This window comes from Leptinotarsa decemlineata, unplaced genomic scaffold, assembly GCF_025532065.1.
Source record: "Leptinotarsa decemlineata unplaced genomic scaffold, Ldec_3_MD MMD2_tig00026340_RagTag_RagTag, whole genome shotgun sequence".
NCBI classification, from domain to species: domain Eukaryota; kingdom Metazoa; phylum Arthropoda; class Insecta; order Coleoptera; family Chrysomelidae; genus Leptinotarsa; species Leptinotarsa decemlineata.
In genome coordinates, this window is record NW_027412694.1 from 8,836,173 (window position 1) to 8,860,496 (window position 24,324).

A 24,324-nucleotide genomic window follows, 5' to 3' on the forward strand; every position below is an offset into this window, starting at 1 on the left:
TTTTTTAAAGACTTTTCGGTTTTTAGAAAACATAAGTCACATAAAAGTAGTAAAAAACATATAAAGTTTCAATTCTCTTTTCTTCATCCTAAAATAACTTCCCCAGGAACTCACTTTGTTGATAACCGAATTGTAGAATTTAGATTATTAATATAAGTCAGCTTTTCCATTTGCAATTAAAAATTATTCCATTTAGGACAAACTGATGAGATTTCGGTGATGAATATTCAGTTGAAAACGGTTTGGTGGTGAGGCTTCAATAATTAATAATTACCTTTCCGTATTCGTAAGTTGAGAAGGATTCGTGGTAGGCAATTTCCACCCCTTCATTAACTAGGATTGTAAATAATATTTGATGGATGATTTTTTTGATATAGGCAATAAGAGGTTACATAAAATAAGACACTGTAGAGCCACAATTTATTTTATCAACCATAAGTAATCACCAGGTTTGATTTACAAAATTGATTTTCAGAGTATCTTATAAATAAATTAATATGCATTCGATAGATGCTTTCAAACAATAAGTCAGATTCGAAAATAATTTCAGTAGCAAACACTTTCAAGAAATTCAATAATGAATGAATTCAATAATAATGAAAAAGAGAGCTCTTCTTTGGCTGATATCTTGCTCTCAGTTCTTCAAAGAGAGACAGGTATACAAACGAGAGTTGCCGGCAATGTATCAGATTTTGAGACCAATTAATGACATATTACGGTATTACTATCGTTTGGCAGTTAATATTATTTCCATGTTGTTTACTGAAAAGTTGCTACGGATTAGTTTTGTTTTATATTACACAAATAGTTGTTTTCACAAATGTAAAACTGGGCATTTTATATTTCACAGTAGGTGAATTTTATATCATAATTATAATTTTTAACCTCAAAATTGGGAACGGTGATACCGTAATATTCAAACTGCAGATATCAGAGAAAGAAAATGATATATTTTCATGAAATAATTATTGAATTAATGAGAAATTTTATGAAATCTACCCAAAATTGAAACACATTGTATTTCAAAAATAAAAAGTTAGGTCGTTCAGGGCGGTAACCACATTACTTTATAGTTTATGGACTCATATTGAATGCACAAATTGGTGTTATGTGTGTATTCTTTCATTGTACCAATCTACCTAATATTTCAAATCCTGTATTACTATAACATTTTGACCAACTTGTTTTATATATTTGGTATTTAATGTACATTCATAACTAGGTACTTCGGTTTGTTAATATATGTTATCACAAACACCATTTTTGTGTAAAAATATTACCTTCGAAAGGTTAAACAGTGTAACATCTATAACTAAAATTACATTAATTGTCATTAACAATATCACATAACAGAGAATAGTTTCACCTAAATCAAATAAGACACAAACCTCCAAAATGTTCTTGAAGTGTTACCTGCCAAACTGATTTTTCTCCAAATCCTCAATGACTTGCAGTAATCTCTGTCTAATTTTTTTATTATTTTGACAGGCACAACTCACCAAGCCAAAGAGATGTTCAGAAGAATACTCCTGTAAAAAGAAACTCTTGTACTTTATTTGTGATTATTAAATATTGAAAGAAAAACCTTATGCTCCCTCAACCATTTTTCCAGTTCAATATCTGGAAGGTAATAGGCTTTAACATAATTTTCAACATATTCTTTGTGTGGAACAGGTCGTAATGAAGATATCTTTTCAAATTTCATTAAAAATTGTGCGAAATCAAGTTGCATCAGAGCTCTGCCACCATTTGTACATTTCTTTGCCCCCGAAAATCTACAACAAAAAATATATAACTAAAGATAATACAGTAATTAATAAAACGGTTTAGAATACCCTTCTGAGAAGGTGGATAAAATAGCCAATTATTCAGGGATTCGTGATTCAAATATAACATTAATATTGAATGGTAACGAAAATTAAATTATGAAATGAAACCTATTAAAATTTCAAATTGAATGGGAGAGATTAACTTTTGGGAAAGGAAAGGTTTTGGCGTTTTATTTATCCTTTTTTTTTTATAAAGAAGTAGAAAGCCAAAATCTTTCTTTCCCAAAAATCAATCTCTCCCTAAAGCATGCCCCTTTCAATTTGAACAAGATTCCTATGGCTGGAATTAAATCAAATAAGCGACTGTCATTAAATACTGTCATCGATTACATGAGTAGCTTCAACTCATTCGTGACATAAAGTCGTAATTTTATGAATGAATTGACTGCTTCATCTTGTAGGCAAAATAAAATAAGTAAAAAAATGTTAAACGCTTTAATTAAAAAAAGATGGTAATAAAGATGTAGATAATGTACCAAAAACTAATCAGAAGGTCCGAGGTAGCAGTCATCACACCTTTCACCTCAGCAATCTACGGTATTGATTAGATAAAAAAATTATAAAATCCTTGGGTGTAGCGTAACCCAGGTTCCAGAGGAAGATCAGTCTTGACTGATAGGGCTCCTTTTAACCATATTATTACTTTGTTGTTAGATTTCATTCATGTATGGTTAATAAAGGTTATTATTATTATTATTATTATATAAATACTGCGTCCAACGATTTCATTATTTTTTTTATCTGATTAATACCATAGATTGCTGAGGAGAGTAGTGTGATGAATACTACCTAGGACCTCCCGAATTATTTTTTAGATTTTAGTACATTATCTACATCATTATTATCTTTTTTTTAATAAAACCGTGAAACATAAGTTCTTGTTTCACTAATTTTATTCTCAAGTTTTTAGTTTCTAATTTTGTTACCAAATTCTTCTCATTCTGTTTGGTTCATTTAATGCCTCATTATTATAAGGTGATATGTAATCCGCCATTTTGTAGCTGCAGCCATCCTGAATTTGCATCTTCTTGCAATTTCTGCTATTCTATTAGTCAAGCTGGCACTACGTCTTTTTTACGACGTGAGTCGTGCGTTTGAAATGATCGACCATGATCTATTGTTGCTTAAATTATAAGTTATCGGTGTGCGTGGAGTACCTTTTGAATGGGTGAAGACTTATCTATCTGAGCATATACAAATAACAGTGGAGTACCCTAAGGCTCAATATTGAGACCCTTGTTCTTTATAATTTTCACATCAGACATAAAAAAATACTGCAATATGCAATATTAATAGAGCCTCTAGTGATCTTGATGAATATTTTGCTCAGAACGATTTGCAATTAAATATGACGAAAACATATTTTATGCGGTTTTTACCAAGGAATATTAAGCCTGACCAAAATCTACATATCAATGGAAAATCAATTGACGCTACAGAAACAATGGAAGGCCCATATAAAAACTGTATGCTCCAGACTAAGCACATGTTTTTACATGATAAGGCAGTTCAGAGACTCTGTTTCTTTTAATCTACTTCAATTACTATATTATGGACTTGTTCAGTCAGTTCTACAATATGGATTAGTGTTCTGGTATTCCTCGCCACACGCTGATAAGTTATTCAGAACACAGAAAAAAATATTAAGAGCTATGTATAATTATTCACTGTCAACATGTAAAGGACCTATATAAAAGATCACAAATAAAAACTTTGCCCAGCGTATACATATTACATATAAGAAAGAAAATAAAAACAGATTCAAGAAAAATGAGGACTTGCATTCGCATGACACACGAATGAAAGGGGGTTTACACCAGAGTTACTCGCGATTACAAATCTGCCAGAACTCGCCTGACTACATAGGAGTTAAATTATATAATAAATTCAAATGCATCTGTGAGCCTAATTTTATTTCTCTGTCACATTTTAATGAAGCTGGAATTGAATTAAGTTGGTATGTTTTGTATGCATGTGGAAATCTTTCATGTATGTTTGGTTTAATTTTACTCTAAGTATTATTTTATGTATATGTACAAAATGCTATTTGACCTATCCTATAACTTTGTGAGTTCTACAGGATTAATGAAGTGAAAAAAAAATAAAGGAGATACCTGTAATAGGTATATCTAACATGTCATTTAGCATTGAACTCAAACGTTTTCTGACAGAACAAATATTTTATAGTAAAGAAGAGTTTCTCAACTTTTAAAAATGTATTTTTGTTTCTCAACTTTTAGAATGTGTTTCTTTTGTTTTAATATCAATTTTAAAAATCTTGACTTTCTAATATTAATCCTTAAAATTTTGACATACTAATTTTAATTATAACTTTAATTTCACTTGTATTTCACCTGTATGTTAATTATCTAAAATGCATATTTACTTCCCATTTTTCAATTACATTAATTTTGACTATATTCAGCAGAACTATTTTCTTAATATTGATGTGAATATTATTTTTTTTAAACACAAACTACTTTTTTCAAAAGTTAATTTACATTGTACAGGGTCAAAGGCAAATAATTTTTTTATCACCTATGACCAATTTTTGTAGAAAAACACACATTTAATATGGCGCTACTTTGAAGAAAACGTAACTGGGATTAAGTATTGTCGAAACTAAGGAGTTTTATGTACATTGTGTGTAGAGGAAATTGTATTTAGAAAAACTTTTTCAAATAACTTTTTTCGGTATTTTGAGACATAATCTTCATTTTGAATTTTTTTCAAATTGACAGATAAATCGAATCACTTGACTTGATTGTTTTGGGTTTATTCATCTTGATCGAAGAAGAGTTTGATGCCAAAGTCAAATTTTGTGAAAGTGAAATTTTGAAAGTTTGAATTAAAAAATCCTATGTGATGCAGTTTACTGATCCCACTATATATTAGATGACTTTTCTTCCAGTACCACTTCAGAAGATGCAAGAAATCCTTGAGTTTTATAGCATTTTTTGGAAAGGTGGGTAATTTCTCCTTTCATTTCTTCATTTTTCAATGTGACTTTCACTGTATTAACTCCTATTTCTTTGTTTTTTTTTTCTCCTTGTAATCTATTTCACATCATCCTTCTGAAATTTTATTCAACTGTTAACAATTTTTATTTCGTATTCAATTCTGTTGAATCACACCTTTTCTATGATATTTTTCAGTTTTACTTGCTCATCGATTGTATGTTTGAGAAATTTGAATTCACTTTCACTGCTCAATTTATTTTTTTTTAATTTTTGCTTTCCAGAACAATATCTTCCTGTCCTTTCTTACCATTCAGATTTTCTCGGTTTTCTTTTTTGTATAATTTTATTTCTTTGAAATGAAGTCAACTGATAATTATAACTATTTCACAGTTTTCATCAACTCTTCTGAAACTTTGTGAAATTGTATATCTTGATGATTTCTTTCTTCGACACATTTCCATCTGCTTCAGAATTTTTCAGTTTCTTCGAGAAGTAATGAAAATCTTCCAAAATTTGTCCAAATCCAAACGATAACTTTACACTGAATGGAAGTTTGGGTTGCCTTAATAGTGGTAACTCAATCATAGTGAAACATTGTAATTGATTTTATCTTCTGAAGTAATATTTTCACAAAACCTTTTTATTTCTTGGGTCACTTTGCCTGTCTTTGGATGATTTAATGGAAGGTAGCCATATTCGTCTTCGTCACTTGGTAAGTTTACTTCAATTTTCTTTTCATAATTTCTCACCAATATGTAGACAATTTCACTTGATCACTTGAGGAGTTATTTGGTGTCAACAAGAAATATGCTGAATCAATTTTAATTTTCATATTTCCGTGGGTAACATATTATAATAAATATGTCGTCTTAAGAACATATAACTTATTTATTTAATAAAAGTTTTTTCTCATTATTTAATTGGTTTGTTATTTTATGTACGTTAATATTTATGTTAAATCATGGTAGATGTTCAATAGTTTTATGTTGAATTGTTAGCATTTTCAGAATAGGTTTGTTTTTTTTTCGAATCCAAGTACATATAAACTTCAAAAGAGTTGATCAACACATACCATCTAGATATTTGTTAATAGCGAATATACTGAAAAATAATGCCATTTATAGAATTATCATTTTAGTATTTCCTACTTCGAAACCAAAGATCAACTTACATTAATAGGGGAGCCCAAGCAGGGATTTCGGGATTTACTAAAGTGCGGCAGATTATACAGGGGGATATATACAGGGGGATACCTTGTACCCGGTTAAGTACCCCCACCAAATATGAGCCCCATATACAAGGCCGCCTGTGAGGGATAAAGGATCAGATTAGTAAAAAAAAATTGATTGATCATCAGAAATTTTCGAGCGCGTCAGATTAAGGTAGGGTGAGTTAATTACCTGCTAAAAAGTGTATATTCCAGTAATCTGACAATTTGAGAGTATCGTAAAGAAAGGGGAGGACAGCAAAGTTGTAAAAAAATAACGTCATTTCGACATTCTCGAGCGTAGCTAATTTTTTTTTATTTTGAAGGAAATAATTCAAGGATAACGAAATATATATAGTCTGACGATTTCCGCAAGCCGAAATAACAAAAATTCGTCGATAAAGTTTAATGTGTGCAGCTGTGTGATATCTATATTTACCTCTTCGAGTTTTTATTCCTTTATTCTCTATTCACTTTTTCTCTATCTATTACTCTCTCACTTCGTCCCCACTCTGAATTCTGTTGCCATGACGCCTTCACAGCTGATCACAAAGACTCGTTCGTGATGAAGATGATGAATAATTGATCAATTAATTGATGGATGTAGCCGTTACTACGTGGAAGGAAATCATAATGAAGAAAAGAGAAGTTAAACTGTGTATGTTTTTTACCACTTTTATTTTTAACTAACGTTACTGCAGTTCCGTCCTATAAGGACATTTTCAAACTTATATATTTATAACGTTAGTTACAAATAAAAGTGGTAAAAAACAGAAACTTTCATTTCTCTTTTCTTCATTGATTAATCAATTGATTATAAAAAATTAAATTTTTTGAGCATTTTTTTAAAATTATTTTCTGATAAATACAAGTATTCTACTTGAAGAACATACACTTATTTATTTGCATGCTATTTCCTGAGCTTCTCAAATAATTAAGTTCAATGAGTTTTTTTTTAATTAAAAAAATATTGTTTTTGTCAGATTAAGCGAATCCCTCTAGATAATCGTCAGATTATGAGACAGCACGTCTAAAACATAAAGATGAACCATATATATCTTAATCTGAAGCGCTTGAGTATTTCAAAATGGCGAATTTTTTTTTGCACATTATAATAATGGCCGTGTGTTTGCGTCAGATCAAAATCGTCAGATTATTGAATGTGCGCGTTTTTTTTGTTGCACTTAACACCCCCTTAGAAAATCTGACGCGCTCGATTACATTTTTTTCTTTTCACTTTCAACCCTTACGTACAACCACCCACATCATACAAACGATCAGATTAACATACCAACATAATTAAAAATACGTAGGACATTGATGGTATCAATATCTGACGCGCTCGAGTATGTCCATGCAACAGTATTTTTTTACATATTTAAAAATCTATAGCCGTTTCCCCCACCGATGAAAAGTTATATATTATATAACATTTTTTCTTTTTATCATCTAAGCTTTGCAACCTAATATGTCTCAATGACGCTCGAGTAAATCCTTATTTTGCATCGTGGGCTCCCGTTCTACATAAAACAATTACAAAATGTTTACTTACCCTTGAACAAAAGTATGAGTGACAATGTGGGCAATGTTCTCCCATAAGTTTTTATACACTTCCGGAGATATAGGAACTCTTCCTGAGACTTTCTCTAGATACTGAGTGAAGTTTTGAACTTCCTAGAAAAATATAAATTAATCATTTGAGATATATTAATTATATTACATACTACGTTAATACCTCATCAAAATATTAAAAATAGTAAAAAAATGTTCAAATAAATGAGAAAAAGTGTCTACAAAAAAACCACCATGAAACCGCTATAATAGGGTTTACCACACAATAAGTCTTTTAGTATTTCCGAAATTCACAGTTATCCTCTATGACTTCAATAAAGCCAGGTAAGTGATTGAACAACTTGAGGCCGTTACAGTATATACAGTTTTTCACTAGATAATGGCTGATATGTGTAATATAAGGTAATTAATTTGCCGAAGGGAATAATTATTGAAATAACCGCTAAATATCATTTTATGTTTATTGATCAGACTGTTTCTCATATAAATATTTCAAAGACTTGTCAAAATTCAATGCAAATCGAACAAGAATCTGATGGAGTCTGCAATTGGGTTTTGCAACATGCTCCCCAGAAGGGAGCTCCATACTTCAAATAGGAAGTGAGAAATGAGCCGACTCGGTGGCAGTTATTCCCACTGCAAATTGCCCTCTAGCTAGTTTTTTATTGAGAGTAACAATATGATCACCTGATTTAACTTTACCGTCAATTATCAACCCGAGAAATTTAGAATTAGCCCTATCATCGTGTCAACGTTATTTGTTGAATATGGTATCTCAATATACCATCGTATTGGTATTCACTTTGTTTTAGAAATATTAAATGACAGCAGATTAGAGTCATACCAGGTTTTTTCATATCTGAGCTTATAATCTCGTGGAGATTACATAAAATGTTTTGCTACGCCATAATATCACTGGCTCATCAGAAAATAGTGTCAACTTTCTTTCTATATCGATAGATGTTACAGTGTTTAAATACAACAAGTACCAGTATTGAACCTTGTGGTACTCCAATTTTTCACCTACTGATGAGGATATCACGTTTTGACAATTTGACTTCCTGTACAATAATTCTCAAACCAATTATGAGTAATTCCACGGATGTCCTAGTGATATAGTTAATTCAGCAGTATTTCATGATTTACACTACACAGTCAAAGGCTTTAGCAATGTCACAGAACACAGATATTGACGAGTCTTTGTTATTATCATTTCCGTAAATGTTTTATTCTCACAACTGGGTTTGTATGATAACATATAATTTTACCAGTGTTATTAATATTCATCAGTAGTCGTAAAGAGCGCTAGGAGATTGATGCATATAGATTCAGATTGACAGGCATCCATTTATTCCATTTTCGAATATCGAGAAAAATATTGAGTCCCAAGTGTGATGGAACTGATGACATGAGACATATCGGCCTTGAATTTAAAATGACTTCGATTTGCGCGATCAAAGGGGTTAGATATTCGAAAGACAGGGTACTTTTTCCATCACTATTTTGAGATGGGATTTGGTTGAATTGATACCCACTTTCCACAATACTCCCCCTTGTGGGCTGTTTGATGGAATAAATTTCCAAGTTATTTTTCTGGTTGAAATTCATGTATTGTGAGCTTCGCGGAGTGAGTTTTTGGCTTCATGAAAGTTCATCGCATTATCGCTGAAAATTGTATGATATTGTCTAGGTAAACGACTTTAAGTGTACATGCAATGGAAGAGTGCAATAAATCGTAAGTAAGACATTACATCCGATTCTCGGTCTCCCCCAATACTTTGACGTAACCAATGGGATCTTAATGACTGACGATATCAGGATGTGTCTGGTACATCGCTCAAAGTCGTGAGACGTCCTACAAGGTCAAACCTCAAGGTCACTCAACAGCGGTGGGCTCGAATCTCAAAGTCAACCCCCTAATCGAGGTCAAATGGCCTTGCACTTAGCTCAATGCCGTGTAACATCAGTCAAGATCAAAAGTGGTGGGGAATTATGTTTCTAGGACGTTATTCACACCCACGCACCAGACACATTTTTTAAGGTCTTCTTGATGAGATCATCAGTCATCAAAACGCCATTAATTACGTCATATTGGTGGGAGAGACCAAGAACCGGCTGTAATCTCTTACTACCATTTAGTGATGAACTCTCCTGAAGAAGCATAATAAAACACGAGTAGGGGTTCAACTGAAAATATTTCAATGAAGTGTTAAAATTCCATAGTAAATTGTTATTTCAATATGTTATAATGGATTTTCATCTAGTACCAACCAGTTCCAGCATATTTCATATATGCTTCAGTTGTAACAAATCTACTTAATTTAGATTCCTCAGCCATAATTGGTCCAGCGAATTCTATTTCTACATACTCTGTCCATCTAAGCAAAAAGAGTGCTCCAAAACATTATCATGCATAGTGCTGCTTGTATAGAGTCACACTAAGGAACAACCGAAATTTCATTTTATTTTTTCTAATAATATGCGGCTGTGTACAGGAAAATTTGTCAGCCGTATCAGTACTTGACATTTAACAATTTTCAAACTTTAAAGTACCGTATATGTACACACCTCAGGCGTTAAAACATAACTCACCACTCCGACCCTGTAGCGATATACCTGAATGAATTCCGCCAGCCGATTGCAGTTAAATCTGATTGACCAGCTTACGGAGGCTTGTTCATTTTATCCAATAAATTCAAATGTGCGTGGTGATCATATTTGATCACGCATCTATCATTGTTTGGGTTACTTTGTTTGTTGGATGGACATAATTTAGAAAGGGTGGAGTGAGCCCATAATTTAATGAGCATGTTCCTGTGGCATATCACACACTTTTTATGACTTTTTCAAAATGTTTACCAGAGCCTTAACCTGAGAGTTTGTAATACATTTTTGGATTACGCATGATTAAAACGCGTGTGCTCATGAGATTTGATCAATGTCTCAACATGATCTCTTACAGACAATAACACGGGATGTTTTTGATTTATTAGTATGAATTGTGTCTACCACCTACGAGTGGTAGACAGTTGCGTGGATCAGTTGGCAACTGACCCTAATTTTCATAGATGAGGCCCATTTCTGGATGACAGGTGGTTTCAACAAGACGGCGCCACGTGCCACACAGTTTATGCCACTTTGGATATTCTGCAAGAGCGATTTTCGGGCATGGTCATCTCACATGGAAGTGATGTAAACTGGCCACAGAGATCATACGATGTGAGTTAAACTTTTTCTTGTGGGGTTTTCTCAAGTCGCAGTTGTAAGCGAATAAGCCACAAACCACAGCGGTCCTCAAAGCCAACATAACCTATGCTATCGGTCAAATTCAGCCTAATTTATGCGCCAGGGTCATGGAAATTTGGATGTTTCGGATACGCCCCACTCAGAGAAGCCGTTGCGGACATTTAAATGATATTCCACACACAATGGCATGAATAGGTCTTTCAAACGAATAAAAAATTTCGATAATACCTCACATTCACTTTGTTTTATTTGAATTCAAAGATATAAAGCGCTTAATGAAAAACCCTATAAAATCCCAGGCTGACCTGGAACCAATATCTAGAAAGAATAGAAGAGTTAGCACTGATGCTAGCCAGACGAACCTACGACAGACATGGTTGATGAAACCAGACATGATATTTCGGATCTATTTTATGGTGGTTAAACCCATGATGACATATGCATAAATGTTCTGGTGGCTAAAGATGAAACAAACTGTTGTTATTAATAAACTGAGCAGCAGGGTGCACAGACTTGCATGTTTGGAAATAACAGGTTCAATGAAAACTACCCCAACAGCTGCATTGAAGACACTCTTGAATTGTCCTCCTTTACATCTTGTAATAATTGGGAAAGTAAGAGTGGTCCAATTTAGACAAGTAAACTCACCGACCTACTCGACACAGGGCAATACAGAAATTTCCGAATATGTGGAGAAATGAAAATCTAACATGTTCTCGGATCACATGTCAACGGAATACATGTTCGACACAAACTATGAGATTAATGTCTTAGAGTGAGAATAAACAGTCATCCCAAGATGGTCTAGAGACGGGTCAAAAACCAAACATGGGTCGGGAGCTGGAATATACTGAGCGGAAAAAATGTTCATTTCAATTACCCGCCAGGTCAGTACACATCAGTCTTCCAGGCTGACGTTAATGCAATCTTGCAATGCAAAAGGAACATCAAATCGAGGCCTCAACAAAGTGAGTAGATCAATATTTTCACAGACAGTCAGGCTGGCGATCCCAAAAGTGAAGATGAGAATGGTCTGGGAATGTCGTGAGGAACTGGCAAATAGAAATAGATTAACTATACAGGGTGTAACTGAATAAGTGTAAAACATTTAAGGAGGTGATTCCTCATCGAAAAAAATATAGGATCTTTTATATAAAGAAACTTCATTGGAGCATCCCTTGTTAAGATACAGCCCCTTAAAGGGGGTACATAAAATTTGTATAACAATTTTTTTCACAAGCACTGAAAAAGTTACAATATTGAAATTAACCTGACGTTTTGTACTACGAAAAAGACACTTAGCCAGTAATTTATTTGGTTTACCCCATGATTGTAAGGGGTGGTAAACGCAGCCCCTAAAATGTATTTCCAATGTAACTTTTTGTCTTATTATTTGTTTACCATTTAAAAATATATTTCCAATAACGTGTTTCATTCTAAACAAAAAATGTATCTTGGGTTTTTTGCCCAAAATAAACCAGTTCGCAGAAAAAAATATTTTACGAACAACTACAGAGATACATCGTCACAAATACGATCTGGATTTATTGTTATTTTGTAGTTAGTACCTGCATTAAATGATTAAAGGGTAATAAACAAAACTAATTTATAAATAACAAAACACACAACATGTAGAAATCATAGAAAATGTTCATCATGCATAAAAAACATATCCCTTCTGACGCCCAAAGGAACTTCCTCCAGCAGTACTGCATGCACTTCTCTTAAAAATTGAACGTATGCCTCTCCATTTAATCGAGGAGGTAGAAAATGAGGCCCAATTAAATCATCCCCAATAACTCCGAGCCACACGTTAAGAGAAAACTGTTCTTGATGGTTAGTTTCGACAATAGCGTGAGGGTTTTCATCAGCCCATACGTGGTAATTATGAAAATTAATAATCTTGTCCCAAGAAAAACTACAATCGTCTGTGAATTCCATCGTCTTCAGAAAGTCACAATTTCTTCTAATCAATTCCAGCATCCAATTGCAAACTTCAAGACTGTTCGGAAAGTCTCGCGGTAACAGTGCCTGTACTCGTTGCAGATGGTAAGGGTATAAGAGTTGTTCCTTTAAAATTCAAAATACCGTCATATGATCAACATTTAGTTGGAAAGCAATTTTTCTAGTACTGGTAGTAGGTTGTTCTTCAATCAAATTAAGTACTGCTTCCTCCAGCTGTGGTGTTCGTACTTCTCGATAGCGACCACAATTCTGCATTCTTTTGTCGAATGAACCATATTCTCGTAATCGTTGATGAAGTCGAGCAAATATTCTATGTGAAGGATGCTGCCGTTGAGGATACATTTCAGCATATCTTCTAGCACCCATTCCTATGCGACAGACCTTAAACGTAATGCATATCAGCCGTTTCTTCATTTGTGTATGCCATTTTAATATCAAGTGAATTATTAAAGTAACAAATTAAGAACAGAACAACAACACACAATTAGTATTAATTCAATTTCGAAAATTCGCAAACTGACAGCGTCATACCAATTTAATTGTTACTATCGCTAATAGCGACCTACTAGATGGATTAGTTTTGTATTTTCGCATTTATGACGATGTATCTCTGTAGTTGTCCAAAATAATTTTTTGCTGCGAACTGGTTCATTTTGGGCAAAAAACCCAAGATACATTTTTTGTTTAGAATGAAACAGGCTATCGGAAATAAATTTTTAAATGGTAAATAAATAATAAGACAAAAAGTTACATTGGAGATAAATTTTAGGGGTTGCGTTTTCCACCCCGTACAACCATGGGGTAAACCAAATACATTTCTGGCTAAGTGTCCTTTTGGTAGTACAAATCGTCAGGTTAATTTCAATTTTGTTACTTCTTTAGTGCTTGTGAAAAAAACTATTATACACATTTTATGTACCTCCTTTAAGGGGCTGTATCTTAACAAGGGATGCTCCAATCAAATTTCTTTATATGAAAGATCACGGATCTCAACTCTATATATATTAACCGTGAACCAGCTGTGAAGGTACCAAAATCTTTGGTACGGAACCAGATAGGTCTATAAGAAATATAGACATTACTGAAAAAACACACGGGAAAATCTTTATAAATGGACCATCTGAGAAGAGAACCGAAGAACTGCTTCAAGAGATCAGGGATTGCCTCAGAATAATTACAGAGCTACTAACTAAGCACTATCCGATAGAAAGACGACTAAACGAAATAGGGCAGGCAAAACAACAAAGTGACAGAGACAGCTCGTCATATTTTGAGATAATGTGAGGCTTTGGATCACAAGATGCACAAAATGTCCTGAATGTGTATGTGAGGTTTTGGATCACAAGATGCACAAGATGTCCTGAAGAATGTGACATACGTCCAGAAAGAGACCAGAAAAGGAATCACCTGTAAACATGCAATTTCAGCTGTAAACGTGAGATTAGTTTGATTATTTTCAATGATTAAAATGTTGGTATCACCAGCATCACAAGTCGCATATATTTTGGATCTTCTATTGAGGAATGAAATCAAATCATTCGCAAAAATCAGATCGAGACCTTGCTGTGGAACACCTTGAAAAATTTCGGTTCCATATAAAAATTCCGGTTAATATATATACATGTTTCCTATTTCTCAGATAGGATTCGAAAAGTTCAAACGATTGGCCTCTCACCTTGAAAGGTGATCCAATAATATTATTTTGAAAATCGCACAGTGCTGTTATAATACTTTTATTTTTTATAAACCCATGTTGATGATATAGCGAGAAAATTCTATAGTGAGAGAGAAAATTATATATAACTACCGAACTGAGTCATGGTCGGTGGGAGAAATCGTATCTGCGTAAAGTTTGGGTCAGTGTATGGCAAAGAAAGTATTAGTAAAAAAGGGATAGAAACTTTTGTTTGCAATTTCATGTAGTACGGCTCGAATAATCTAACAAACTGATAACAGATTTCTACACATCTACTGCACATCTTGAGGGAGGGGCTTCTCATCGGCCACGGCTGAGTCCGGCAGCTGTAGTTGGTTTTTCATATTCAGTTCATATATTATAACAGTACTGAATAAAATACATGAGGCTTTATTTTATAGTTATTCATATCGTCAAGGTTACCCTTTTTATTTCCTCCTTCAGTGGAAGTATTATATTAATAATATACTTTGAACACGTTTCATGAATGTGACATTCGTTTTTAAAAATGGAAACATGTACTCACCTTCAAAATAACATCAATATATGAATTATGCATTGATCTTACATCTCTCACTTCCCAATTTATTTTTGACATCAGGATTAAAATTTGTCTTAGATCAAACGCTTTAGCAACTACAGCCATATATACAGGATACCTCATATCAGCAGCACAGGTAATGTTCTGAAAACGAAAATTCAATTATTGCAAATCGATGATGGAGAATTTATTATTTTTATTATTATTACTCTTTATTAGCAAATAATGCTCTTCATAGTACAAGTCAGTCACTTATAAAATACAAAACAATAAATATATATATATATATATATATATATATATATATATATATATATATATATTAAGTGGATTGTATTATCTGTCTGTATATTACAGTGTTCGGTATGTTTGTGAAAACATGGTCTATTATACTATGCGAATTAGGTGTTAATCTAGTAGGCCAGTCCACTTTTGATTTGAGACCGAAGCTAGTGAACATATTTTCCAAATTGAGAAATTGATGTACGCTACGTGAGTTATTGGTGGAATCCAGGTTTATGTCACCAGCTAGAATTATATCAACATTTGGTTTATAGAGATTATCAAGTATAATGGAAAGATTGTTGATGAAAATATCATAGTTACCATCAGGTGATCTATAACAAGACAGTACTAATAGAGTTTTATTATTTGAAGGGTTTCGCCAGGAAATTCCACAGATTTCCAATGATTTTTCAACAGAGAATTCTTTTAAGTTAATTATATTGTAGTTTAAATCATTTCTGACATATACAGCAACACCGCCTTTTTCAAATTTTTCTCTACAAGAAAAACTACCTAAATTATATCCTAAATTTTTTTTCGATAAAATAGACCCAGTAGTTGTATGAGTTTCGTTAAAACATAAAAATTTAAACTTATTATTAATGAGAATGTCAGACTCTAGAGTATTTACAGTATCACTATTCAGACTTCTAACATTAAGGGATAGAATGTCAGGTGCATATATTAGTTTGGTGTGAAGTTCGTCGGGGTTTGCCTCCGAAAAAACTTGCTAATGCAGGACCCATCGGGCCAAAGTTTAGGATTCATTGCTCTTCGAAAATTCCTGTCATAGATGCTTACTCTAAATGAGCCGTAGTCATTGGGATATCTTGCAACGATTTTTTCAACTTTCACTTCAGGAAAGGATGGTTCCAATAACTTTAGTAGATCAGCAGCACTGCTGTGCAGCCAAGTGTAAAGATGGGCAACACTTGTTTGCCGAAAGCAGGAAACAACACATATGCACGGAGTCAACAACAGGAGCCAACCGCACATTTGTGGTTCCAGTTAGACATTATATATATATATATATATATATATATATATATATATATATATATATATATATATATATATATAAAAATTTGAGACAAGTCATATTTTAAAAACACGAAACTAAAAAACAAGACGAATTATTGATGACAATTACTTGAAATATATTCACTACATTTTCTTTTGAATGAATTTAATGAATCACAACTTTTTATATGACTGGGCAGATTATTAAATGCAATCAGACCAAAACTATACAACGAGTCACAACCTATATGTTCTCTGTTGATATAAAAATTTCCTATTCTATTTCTAGTGGAGTGTGTATGAATACTATTTGTGTAGGTCAACTGATCACTCAGATAATTTGGCAACATATTGTGTTTAATTTTAAATATAAATATTAGCATATTTAGTGTTATCTTTTGTTTAGCTGACATAAGAGACAGTGTTTCCAACAAGTATTCCACATATGTGCGTTTATTTCAACTTAATATTGCCCTCATGGATCTGTTTTGAAGCTTCTGTAATCTGTTTAGATTTTCATTGCTCACAAAATAAAGTAATGTACTGCAGTAGTCAAAGTGGGGTGCTATTATTGATTTATAAATTGTTAATTTTGCATATTCATTTATTTTATTTTTCAATCTATATAAAAGATTAATTTTCGTGGCTATTTTCTTCTGAATATAACTACAGTGTGCATTAAAGTTCAATTCTTAATCTAATACCACTCCCAGATATTTAAAAGTTTTAAAAGTTTATATAATATCCTTTTGAAGTAAGTACTTTTTTGTGCTTGAAGCCTCCTTCCATTTTTATTAATGTACCACTTATTTGAGGTCACATAAATTAAGTCATATTAATTGGCTCCTTTCAGGTCAAACAGAAATATATTATAATAAAGTTTCTTAGTGGAAGAGTCAAAAAAATAATTATTCGCTGTATGTCGAGCCTCACCCATACAACATCTTGTTGAAGTTATTTCCATTGACACAATATTATCTTTATCATCTCTGTACTTTCAGACATTAGTATGTTTCGCTGAACAGCATAACAAATTTTTTTTAACTAACTGTGCCAATTATTCAAATGATATGACTATCGAAACCCATGATCTGAGTCTACCTAGACAAAATGTCACTTTTCATAAACGTGAAGTACATTATGCAGCTATTAAAGCATAGAGGTCTTTACTTGTGGACATTAAACAGATAGAGAATTGAATTGAACTTTCAAGAGGCAGTGAAAAGTTTCATTAAAACTTTGATGAGTGGTGGTGATTATTAAAATCTGAAATTTTTATTTTTCTGTTGTGATTTATAAATGAGGTATTTGTTTTATACATGGTAACGGCCGAATCAATCAGAAATTTTATATATAAGTACTTTTTGGCGTATTATTATTATAAGTATGCCCATGGAACATGGGCATACTTATAATAAACTTACTTGCCTTTTGTAAATTCTGTAGTATTTTGCAAACAATTAACTTTTACTCAAGTACCAATTCATAATATTTCATGCAAAGGCATTAAACTCAATGAATCTGTTTGAAAAATAATAATACAATGTAAATACAATTCAGTCGATAATGTATCAATGAAATCATTTTAAACTACATGCCCTTGTTCCTATACAAAAAAAAAATATAGAATGTGGATATCATGTTATAACTACTTGTCAGGTACATTCAATAAAATAAATAAAAAATTAACAGAATGAAATGTGAATATCTCAAAGTTGTAGCTACTGTTTCTCCTGCTGAAGTATACCCCTGAGTACGATATATTTTGCAAGAAAAGAAATAACAATGTTAAGGAATTTTTTGAAATAGTCTTCGAACATTTCTAGGTAATTTTAATATTTTTCCCTATCATGGGGTCTCATTTCCTGTAATAAATTGAAAAAATCTATTTTTTTTAACAATAATTTTTCTCGTTCAGAGATGCCTTCAAAATAGGGAAAGATAATAGTATTCAATTTATTTTGCAGTTTTCACTGGTTTTCAACATTTGGACTGTGGAGTCACTGAAAATCATATATATTATAATTTATTCACTTGGCCTACATAAAATATATTTCCCATAGAATCTATAAATCTATATTGAAAACATTTAGAAAATCCATAGATCCTTATCAGAAAGTGATAAAATCTTCTGTACCGTTGTACTCTGTCAATAAATTTATCGGATGAAGTTGAACATTTTTCAACTTTTTTCGTCATCATAAAACATGCCAAAATTCAGGTAGGTAGTTAGTGCTTGCCAATTATACTTTCAGTATATCCATCAATCAAAAAACTCTCGACTTCGGGCATCTTCTTTGGCATATTTCATTGGAAAAAATTATAATATTTGAATGAATCATTTCCGCTAATTGAAAATTTGGATTTGTATTGATAACACAACTTTTTTATAGTTTTTATCTATACAAAATGAAATTTTCTTAGTTATCCCTGCGTTTTTCTGCGACATCTTTTGGTAATAGTTCTCTCGAAAACAGTCGTAATATTGGAGGATATGGATAGATGCCCAAAAAACTCTGTAAGTGATAAAAAAGGAAGAAGAATATAACCTAGTTTATCGGGTATATGGATTTCTAACCTGAAAAACGTGTAAACATTGTACGAACTGAAAATTTGTACATTACGAACTGAAAATATGGAAAATGAAAAGGAAAACAAAAGTACCATTGAAGTTGGTCATTACTTAGTAGTTCAGAGACAAGGTTATACGAAATTACATAAACTGAAAGCACACAGTAAACTAATATTGGGATCATTCAATATAGAAATGGATAATGTTATAGGAGAAAGCTATCATGATACTTTTCAAATGAAAAACATGCCTGGAAACAAAAGGTTTTATACCTTGGAAAAGGTAGAACATACAAATTCTGCTGCAGAAGGTGTGACCATTGAAACTTCGGGAGCAGACAATAGGCACATACCGAATAATGCAGAATCGCAAAGTTTGACAAAAGAAGATATTGACAAGCTTAAGGATAAAGAACTCAATTCAAATAATATTGTAGAACATCTCATAAGCAATTCAAAAACGTTCAATATGAAGACTGGATATAGCCAAGAAAAATACATTAGAAAAAAAGAAAAAAAATATTTTGAATACATACAAATAAAAAGACCTAGTATTAGAATATTAGCACAAATGTTTTATAGGCAAGATCCTACGAAAACACTGGGAATACGAATAGATGATTTGTCTCAAATACTCTCGTATGCCAATATACATCCTGAAGGTAGGTCTGACGATAGGTAGTGGAAAAAAATATAAAGTAAACAAGAATTGTTGGATTGTTCAAAAATTTTTCAATAAATACATATTTGTGTTCCGTGTTCATATTGAAATATTATAAAGTGTTTATGACTTCACAAAAATATATTTCTCGACATGAATCTCCAATCATTTCAATCCCTATGATGGAATTGACCAATGCTTGATGAAAATCCATGATAAACGCATTTGATGAAACGTTACTGTGCAAATTTTACTAAAAGGTTTAAAAAATTGCAACATTTTTCTTACAAAGGCTTCTTCAGATGTGTCCAATACTCACGGGCATGGAACACATCTGAAAAAGCTATAGTATAGTGAAACATATGTTGTGATTTCAATAATAATAATTAATTTCCACAAATTAATTTGCACATCAACATTGTGATTAGCACTGACAAACTAATTATTCACTTTTTTCAAATAGATTTTCACAGATGATATTCGAAGTAGTAAGTTTGAAGTTCAAGGCCAAAAGAGTTCATGTTCCATATTTGTTGTGACTAAAATTTCATACAGGATCACATGAATGTTATCATTAAAAAGTTAGTTACATTGCTTGCCCAGCATTACTTTCTGAAAAATCAAACTTCAACAATGAGGCACCAGATGTTACTGGTAGTGTTACAGTGGAAGAACAACTCAGTAGCACCTATGCTGAGTTGAACTTCGCCTTTTGTTATATAAGTAACTAGCTCTGTAATTTATCTAAATATTTGTATGTAGCTACAGCAGGAAAAAAATAAAGACAATTATTATTATTATTGAAAAAATAAGCATATGTGTCAAAATTATAATTTCAGTTGAAGCAAAAAATTTCAAATCTGATTTTTTTCAGGAAATCACTTGTTGTATGACAGTGGAACATCAGGTTTAATGCCTGCTGCAATAACAAGTAGTATTGGTTTCAAAACGAAAGGACATCTCATCCATATGCATCCAGGAAATGAATGTCAGAAAAATGCATTTATGGCCATGCAGTTCCCTTCTGAGCAAGCCCAGAGGTGTATAAATGTCAACTTATATTCGGTTCTCAGGTGCTTTTACCAAAGTAAGGACAGTTATATTACTGCATGTGATAATGAAGAAACATCCAATAAAGACATTAAAACATGTGAAAACGTGATGGCAGTTGATGAGGACTCAGAAACAAATGAAAGTGAAGAAAAACAAAGCGATGATATTGGTGAGCCATCTTCAAAAAAACCAAAGCTGGACCAAACTGACACAAAAAAGTTTTGGCAACTAGATAATGAAAGAGCTTGCCGAATTTTAGAAAGTAAGGTGGACACTTTAATAATTACAGCAAAAGAACATCCTGTGAATATAGTAAAGGAACTTCTTCCATTTCTAAATGGAGGAAGAAGCTTTGTGGTGTTTAGTTTGCTAAAGGAACCACTGCAGGACCTGTACTTCTATTTAAAGAGTAGAGTTGATATTGTTAACATCAGGCTATTGAATAGTTTCATGCGTAATTATCAGGTTTTACCTAATAGAACTCATCCTGAAGTTAATATGAATACTGGAGGATATATACTAACCGGATTCAAGTTGAAGTTTTAGATTTAAGAATTTTAAACTGAGGACAAAATGAAAATAATAAAGAATGTTTCACTATTTTTTTTATTCAAAAGGTCAACAGTATTGTAAGAAATTAGAAAGGTTATATAAACATCAACAATAATAACAGAGAAAAAACTGAAAATTGAAAGCAGGGAATTTTATATGAAAAACCACTCTTCCTATGTAAATAACTTGGGAAAATCAATTATATTCCAAATCATATATTTATCAGTCAACTGTTGATATGATAACATGTACAATGTAATGTATTAAAATTATTTTCAGTTTCAGGATAATACATTGATGATAAATTGACATGGAATAAACATATTGAAAACAAATTGAAACGAAATATTTCGTCTTATTGGAAGTTTCAATAAGAATAAGAAACTTCATACCTATAAAATTTATTCACATTTGTACTTATTTCTGTTTGTCACTCTTGACATTTCCATAGTGAGTGATAAAAAAATACGATATAAATTATAACAATAAAGAAGATGTATGGCCTGGTGTTGAGATTTGAAATGTGAGAAAGAGTGTAAAAAAGGTAGGTCTAATTGACTCAGAAGTAGTCTCAAATAATCGGGGACAAGTCAGTAATCACCAGAAGATGATTGTGGATACTGGAATCATGAAGTATATTAGTTGTGAATCGATTAAAATTTTCAGGCAATGAAAGGCTGACCCTCTAACACAGACCCTCTGTCTGTCTGTTTAAAATCTGTTTTTCCGTTAACCAGCTGTCACATCCATACGAAAAACAACCCTCAGAAGTCGAAACTTGTGCGAGCTAAGGACTAATAAGGTCTTACCTTACCTCATAGGTGATTCCTAATAAGCAAATAAGAGTTAAACTAAGTTAACATATAAACGTGCTCTCAAATTGTTTGCTTTTGTGAATATCCATTCTTTAAAATTTTTACGATCTTTCAACAAAGTTATTTTGGTGAAAATATGATAGAACTGACTGATATTTGATGGAAATCCATTGATACTTATACACTTTAATGTGAGATTTCCACTTTCAATTGTGATTTTTAATAAGTTATTTTGGTAATAAGGTACCTTGCTATTTTCAATGTCCGTTTTTTAAATATTTTTGAACTATACATTCGGTTTGATTCAACAATGTGGTTGTAAGCATACAGTTAATATATTCTTCGGTCATATAAACTTTATTACTTGTTACATAAGGATCTTTTATTCATTTTTATCACCACACTAGTTTCCTGAATTCTCCTTGATGTAAATCTTTTCCAGTGAGTATTCTAAACAACTCAGTAAAGCAAGTGAAAGGACCTTCGTATATCTCAGGAATAGTGATAGTATAAACTGATTTTTCCAGGATATATAATAATTAGACAAAGAGGTACCTACCTGAGAAAAAAATTGTTGAAGCATTATCTTATTAGTTTGTGGTACCAAGTGTTCCAGGTAGTCCTGCAAAAATTCATATTGCTTCGATAAAAAAATCAGACTTTCCACGGCCACAATCCTCTCGGCCAAACCATGTAATGTTTCTGGCTTTCCCAAGTCGACCATTGGTGTCAGGGAAGGTTTAAGTACTTTTCCAGCTTGACTATTACTGTCCTCTTCATCAGATACCATTTCTGATATCAGATTGTCAGATATTTTTTTCAATGTGATATTTAGTTCTTGTGAATAGAGAGAATTACTAGAAATGCTCTGAAATAAAAGTGTATTTTACTTATTCAAATTCAAGGTAGACTGACGGATTTTTATTTCGTTTTTTTCTTCCTTTCTTTGGAAGTTTCCAGCGTGAAAATTGTGAAATTATTAAAAAGCAAACAAAATTATTGAATTTCTTGCTTGCTGTAGAATATCAGTCACAGTATAAAGTGAAGCAATTATGGAATGACAAATTAAAATGTATCCAAACTAATGATAATTTAATATCAAATGAAAAATATCCAATCAATTTATAGATTATTATTAATATGGGGTTGGAAAATAGGTGAAAAAATTGTTGCAAATATTTAAAAAAACATGTACAAAATCAAATCTAACGTGTCATTATTCAAAATCTATGTATCAATTTATAAATAAAATGAGAATAATAAATTGTATTGATTGATCAAAACCAAAAAAGGCAACAGGATATAATAGTATAAAAATCTTAAACATTAAATAATTTAAAAGTTATATCTGAACGTATCTAATCTAAATGTAAACTGTATATGAATGTGACAAAAAATATATCCAAAGCGTTTGATACAGTCAATCATACATTATTTTTGAAAAATTGAAGAGAATTGGTTTTCGTGGGGTTGTTTATAAATTATTAAAAACATATTTGTGTGACACAGAGTTCTGTTTTGGGTCCAATTTTGTTTACTATTTATCTTAATGATCTATCTTATTTGAAATATGGAGGTGAAATTCATTTTCCTCTACCAATGATACAGTTATTACACATACTGTACAAATTTTAAAATTATCAGTGATTGATTTGACAAAAACCATTCCATCAAACATGTTATAAAACTGTGAATAATACTGCCAAAATTCAAATATCCGAAACAATGAATAAATATGAATCATTTGATAGTTCAGTCAACTTACTTATAGAATATTAGGATGGGGTGGGGTTGAAAGAAATTATAAATAGTTGTTGTTGGCAGATAGTAAAAACTTTTGAAGGAAAAATCTGGATATATCAAGAAAACGAAGCATAACTCTTACATGATTGCAAATTTTATGCGCGATATAAAATTATATAACTAGTGGAATTAACAGTCTGTAGGGCTTTTGCAATTTTCAATGAAAAAAAAATAATTTGTAATTTAAACAATATTATTTGACAGACTTCTGCAGATTATAATTTGTTTTCATACACATATTTAAATATTTTGGAAATTTATTCGGCCAAAAACGAACATTATAAAAATGTAAAAAAAAAAGTATAAGTTGTAGGTACAATAATTTTTTTTGGCTTTTTTATTCTCCATACTCTCACAACAGAGACAGATGAATACAAAAAACTAAAAACTAATTTTTAACTTTCACACTGCTCACATACAAAAATCTGCAATTCCTAGTCGATTCTATATTTCATATATCTGGTGACGTCACACCCCTTTTTGCTGAACCGCTTCTTTGAGGCTGTTTCGTAAATCATCGGATTCACTCAGATACATTTTTTTGCCAG

The 24,324-nt window shown here is 31.9% G+C and overlaps 2 protein-coding genes across 3 annotated transcripts in view; one reads left to right on the top strand and one right to left on the bottom strand.

Moving 5' to 3' along the window:
• Window positions 1-406: 406 nt before the first annotated feature.
• Vps50 (Vacuolar protein sorting 50) overlaps window positions 407-24,324 on the bottom strand; it is a 36,139-nt gene continuing 12,221 nt past the window's right edge. For both annotated transcript variants that reach the window (XM_023156382.2, XM_074183709.1), the window contains exons 10-14: window positions 22,533-22,841; window positions 15,002-15,160; window positions 7,549-7,670; window positions 1,586-1,775; window positions 407-1,529 (exon numbers count right to left, since the gene is read on the bottom strand). In XM_023156382.2, the coding sequence (XP_023012150.2) occupies window positions 1,410-1,529; window positions 1,586-1,775; window positions 7,549-7,670; window positions 15,002-15,160; window positions 22,533-22,841 (900 nt within the window). In that variant the 3' untranslated portion in view covers window positions 407-1,409. The remainder of the gene's footprint in view (window positions 1,530-1,585; window positions 1,776-7,548; window positions 7,671-15,001; window positions 15,161-22,532; window positions 22,842-24,324) is intronic.
• On the top strand, window positions 18,865-22,852 carry Trmt6 (tRNA methyltransferase 6 non-catalytic subunit). The gene is made up of 2 exons (XM_023156384.2): window positions 18,865-19,554; window positions 20,428-22,852. The coding sequence occupies exons 1-2, from the start codon at window positions 18,957-18,959 to the stop codon at window positions 21,150-21,152; spliced, it is 1,323 nt and encodes a 440-aa protein (XP_023012152.2). The 5' UTR covers window positions 18,865-18,956; the 3' UTR covers window positions 21,153-22,852.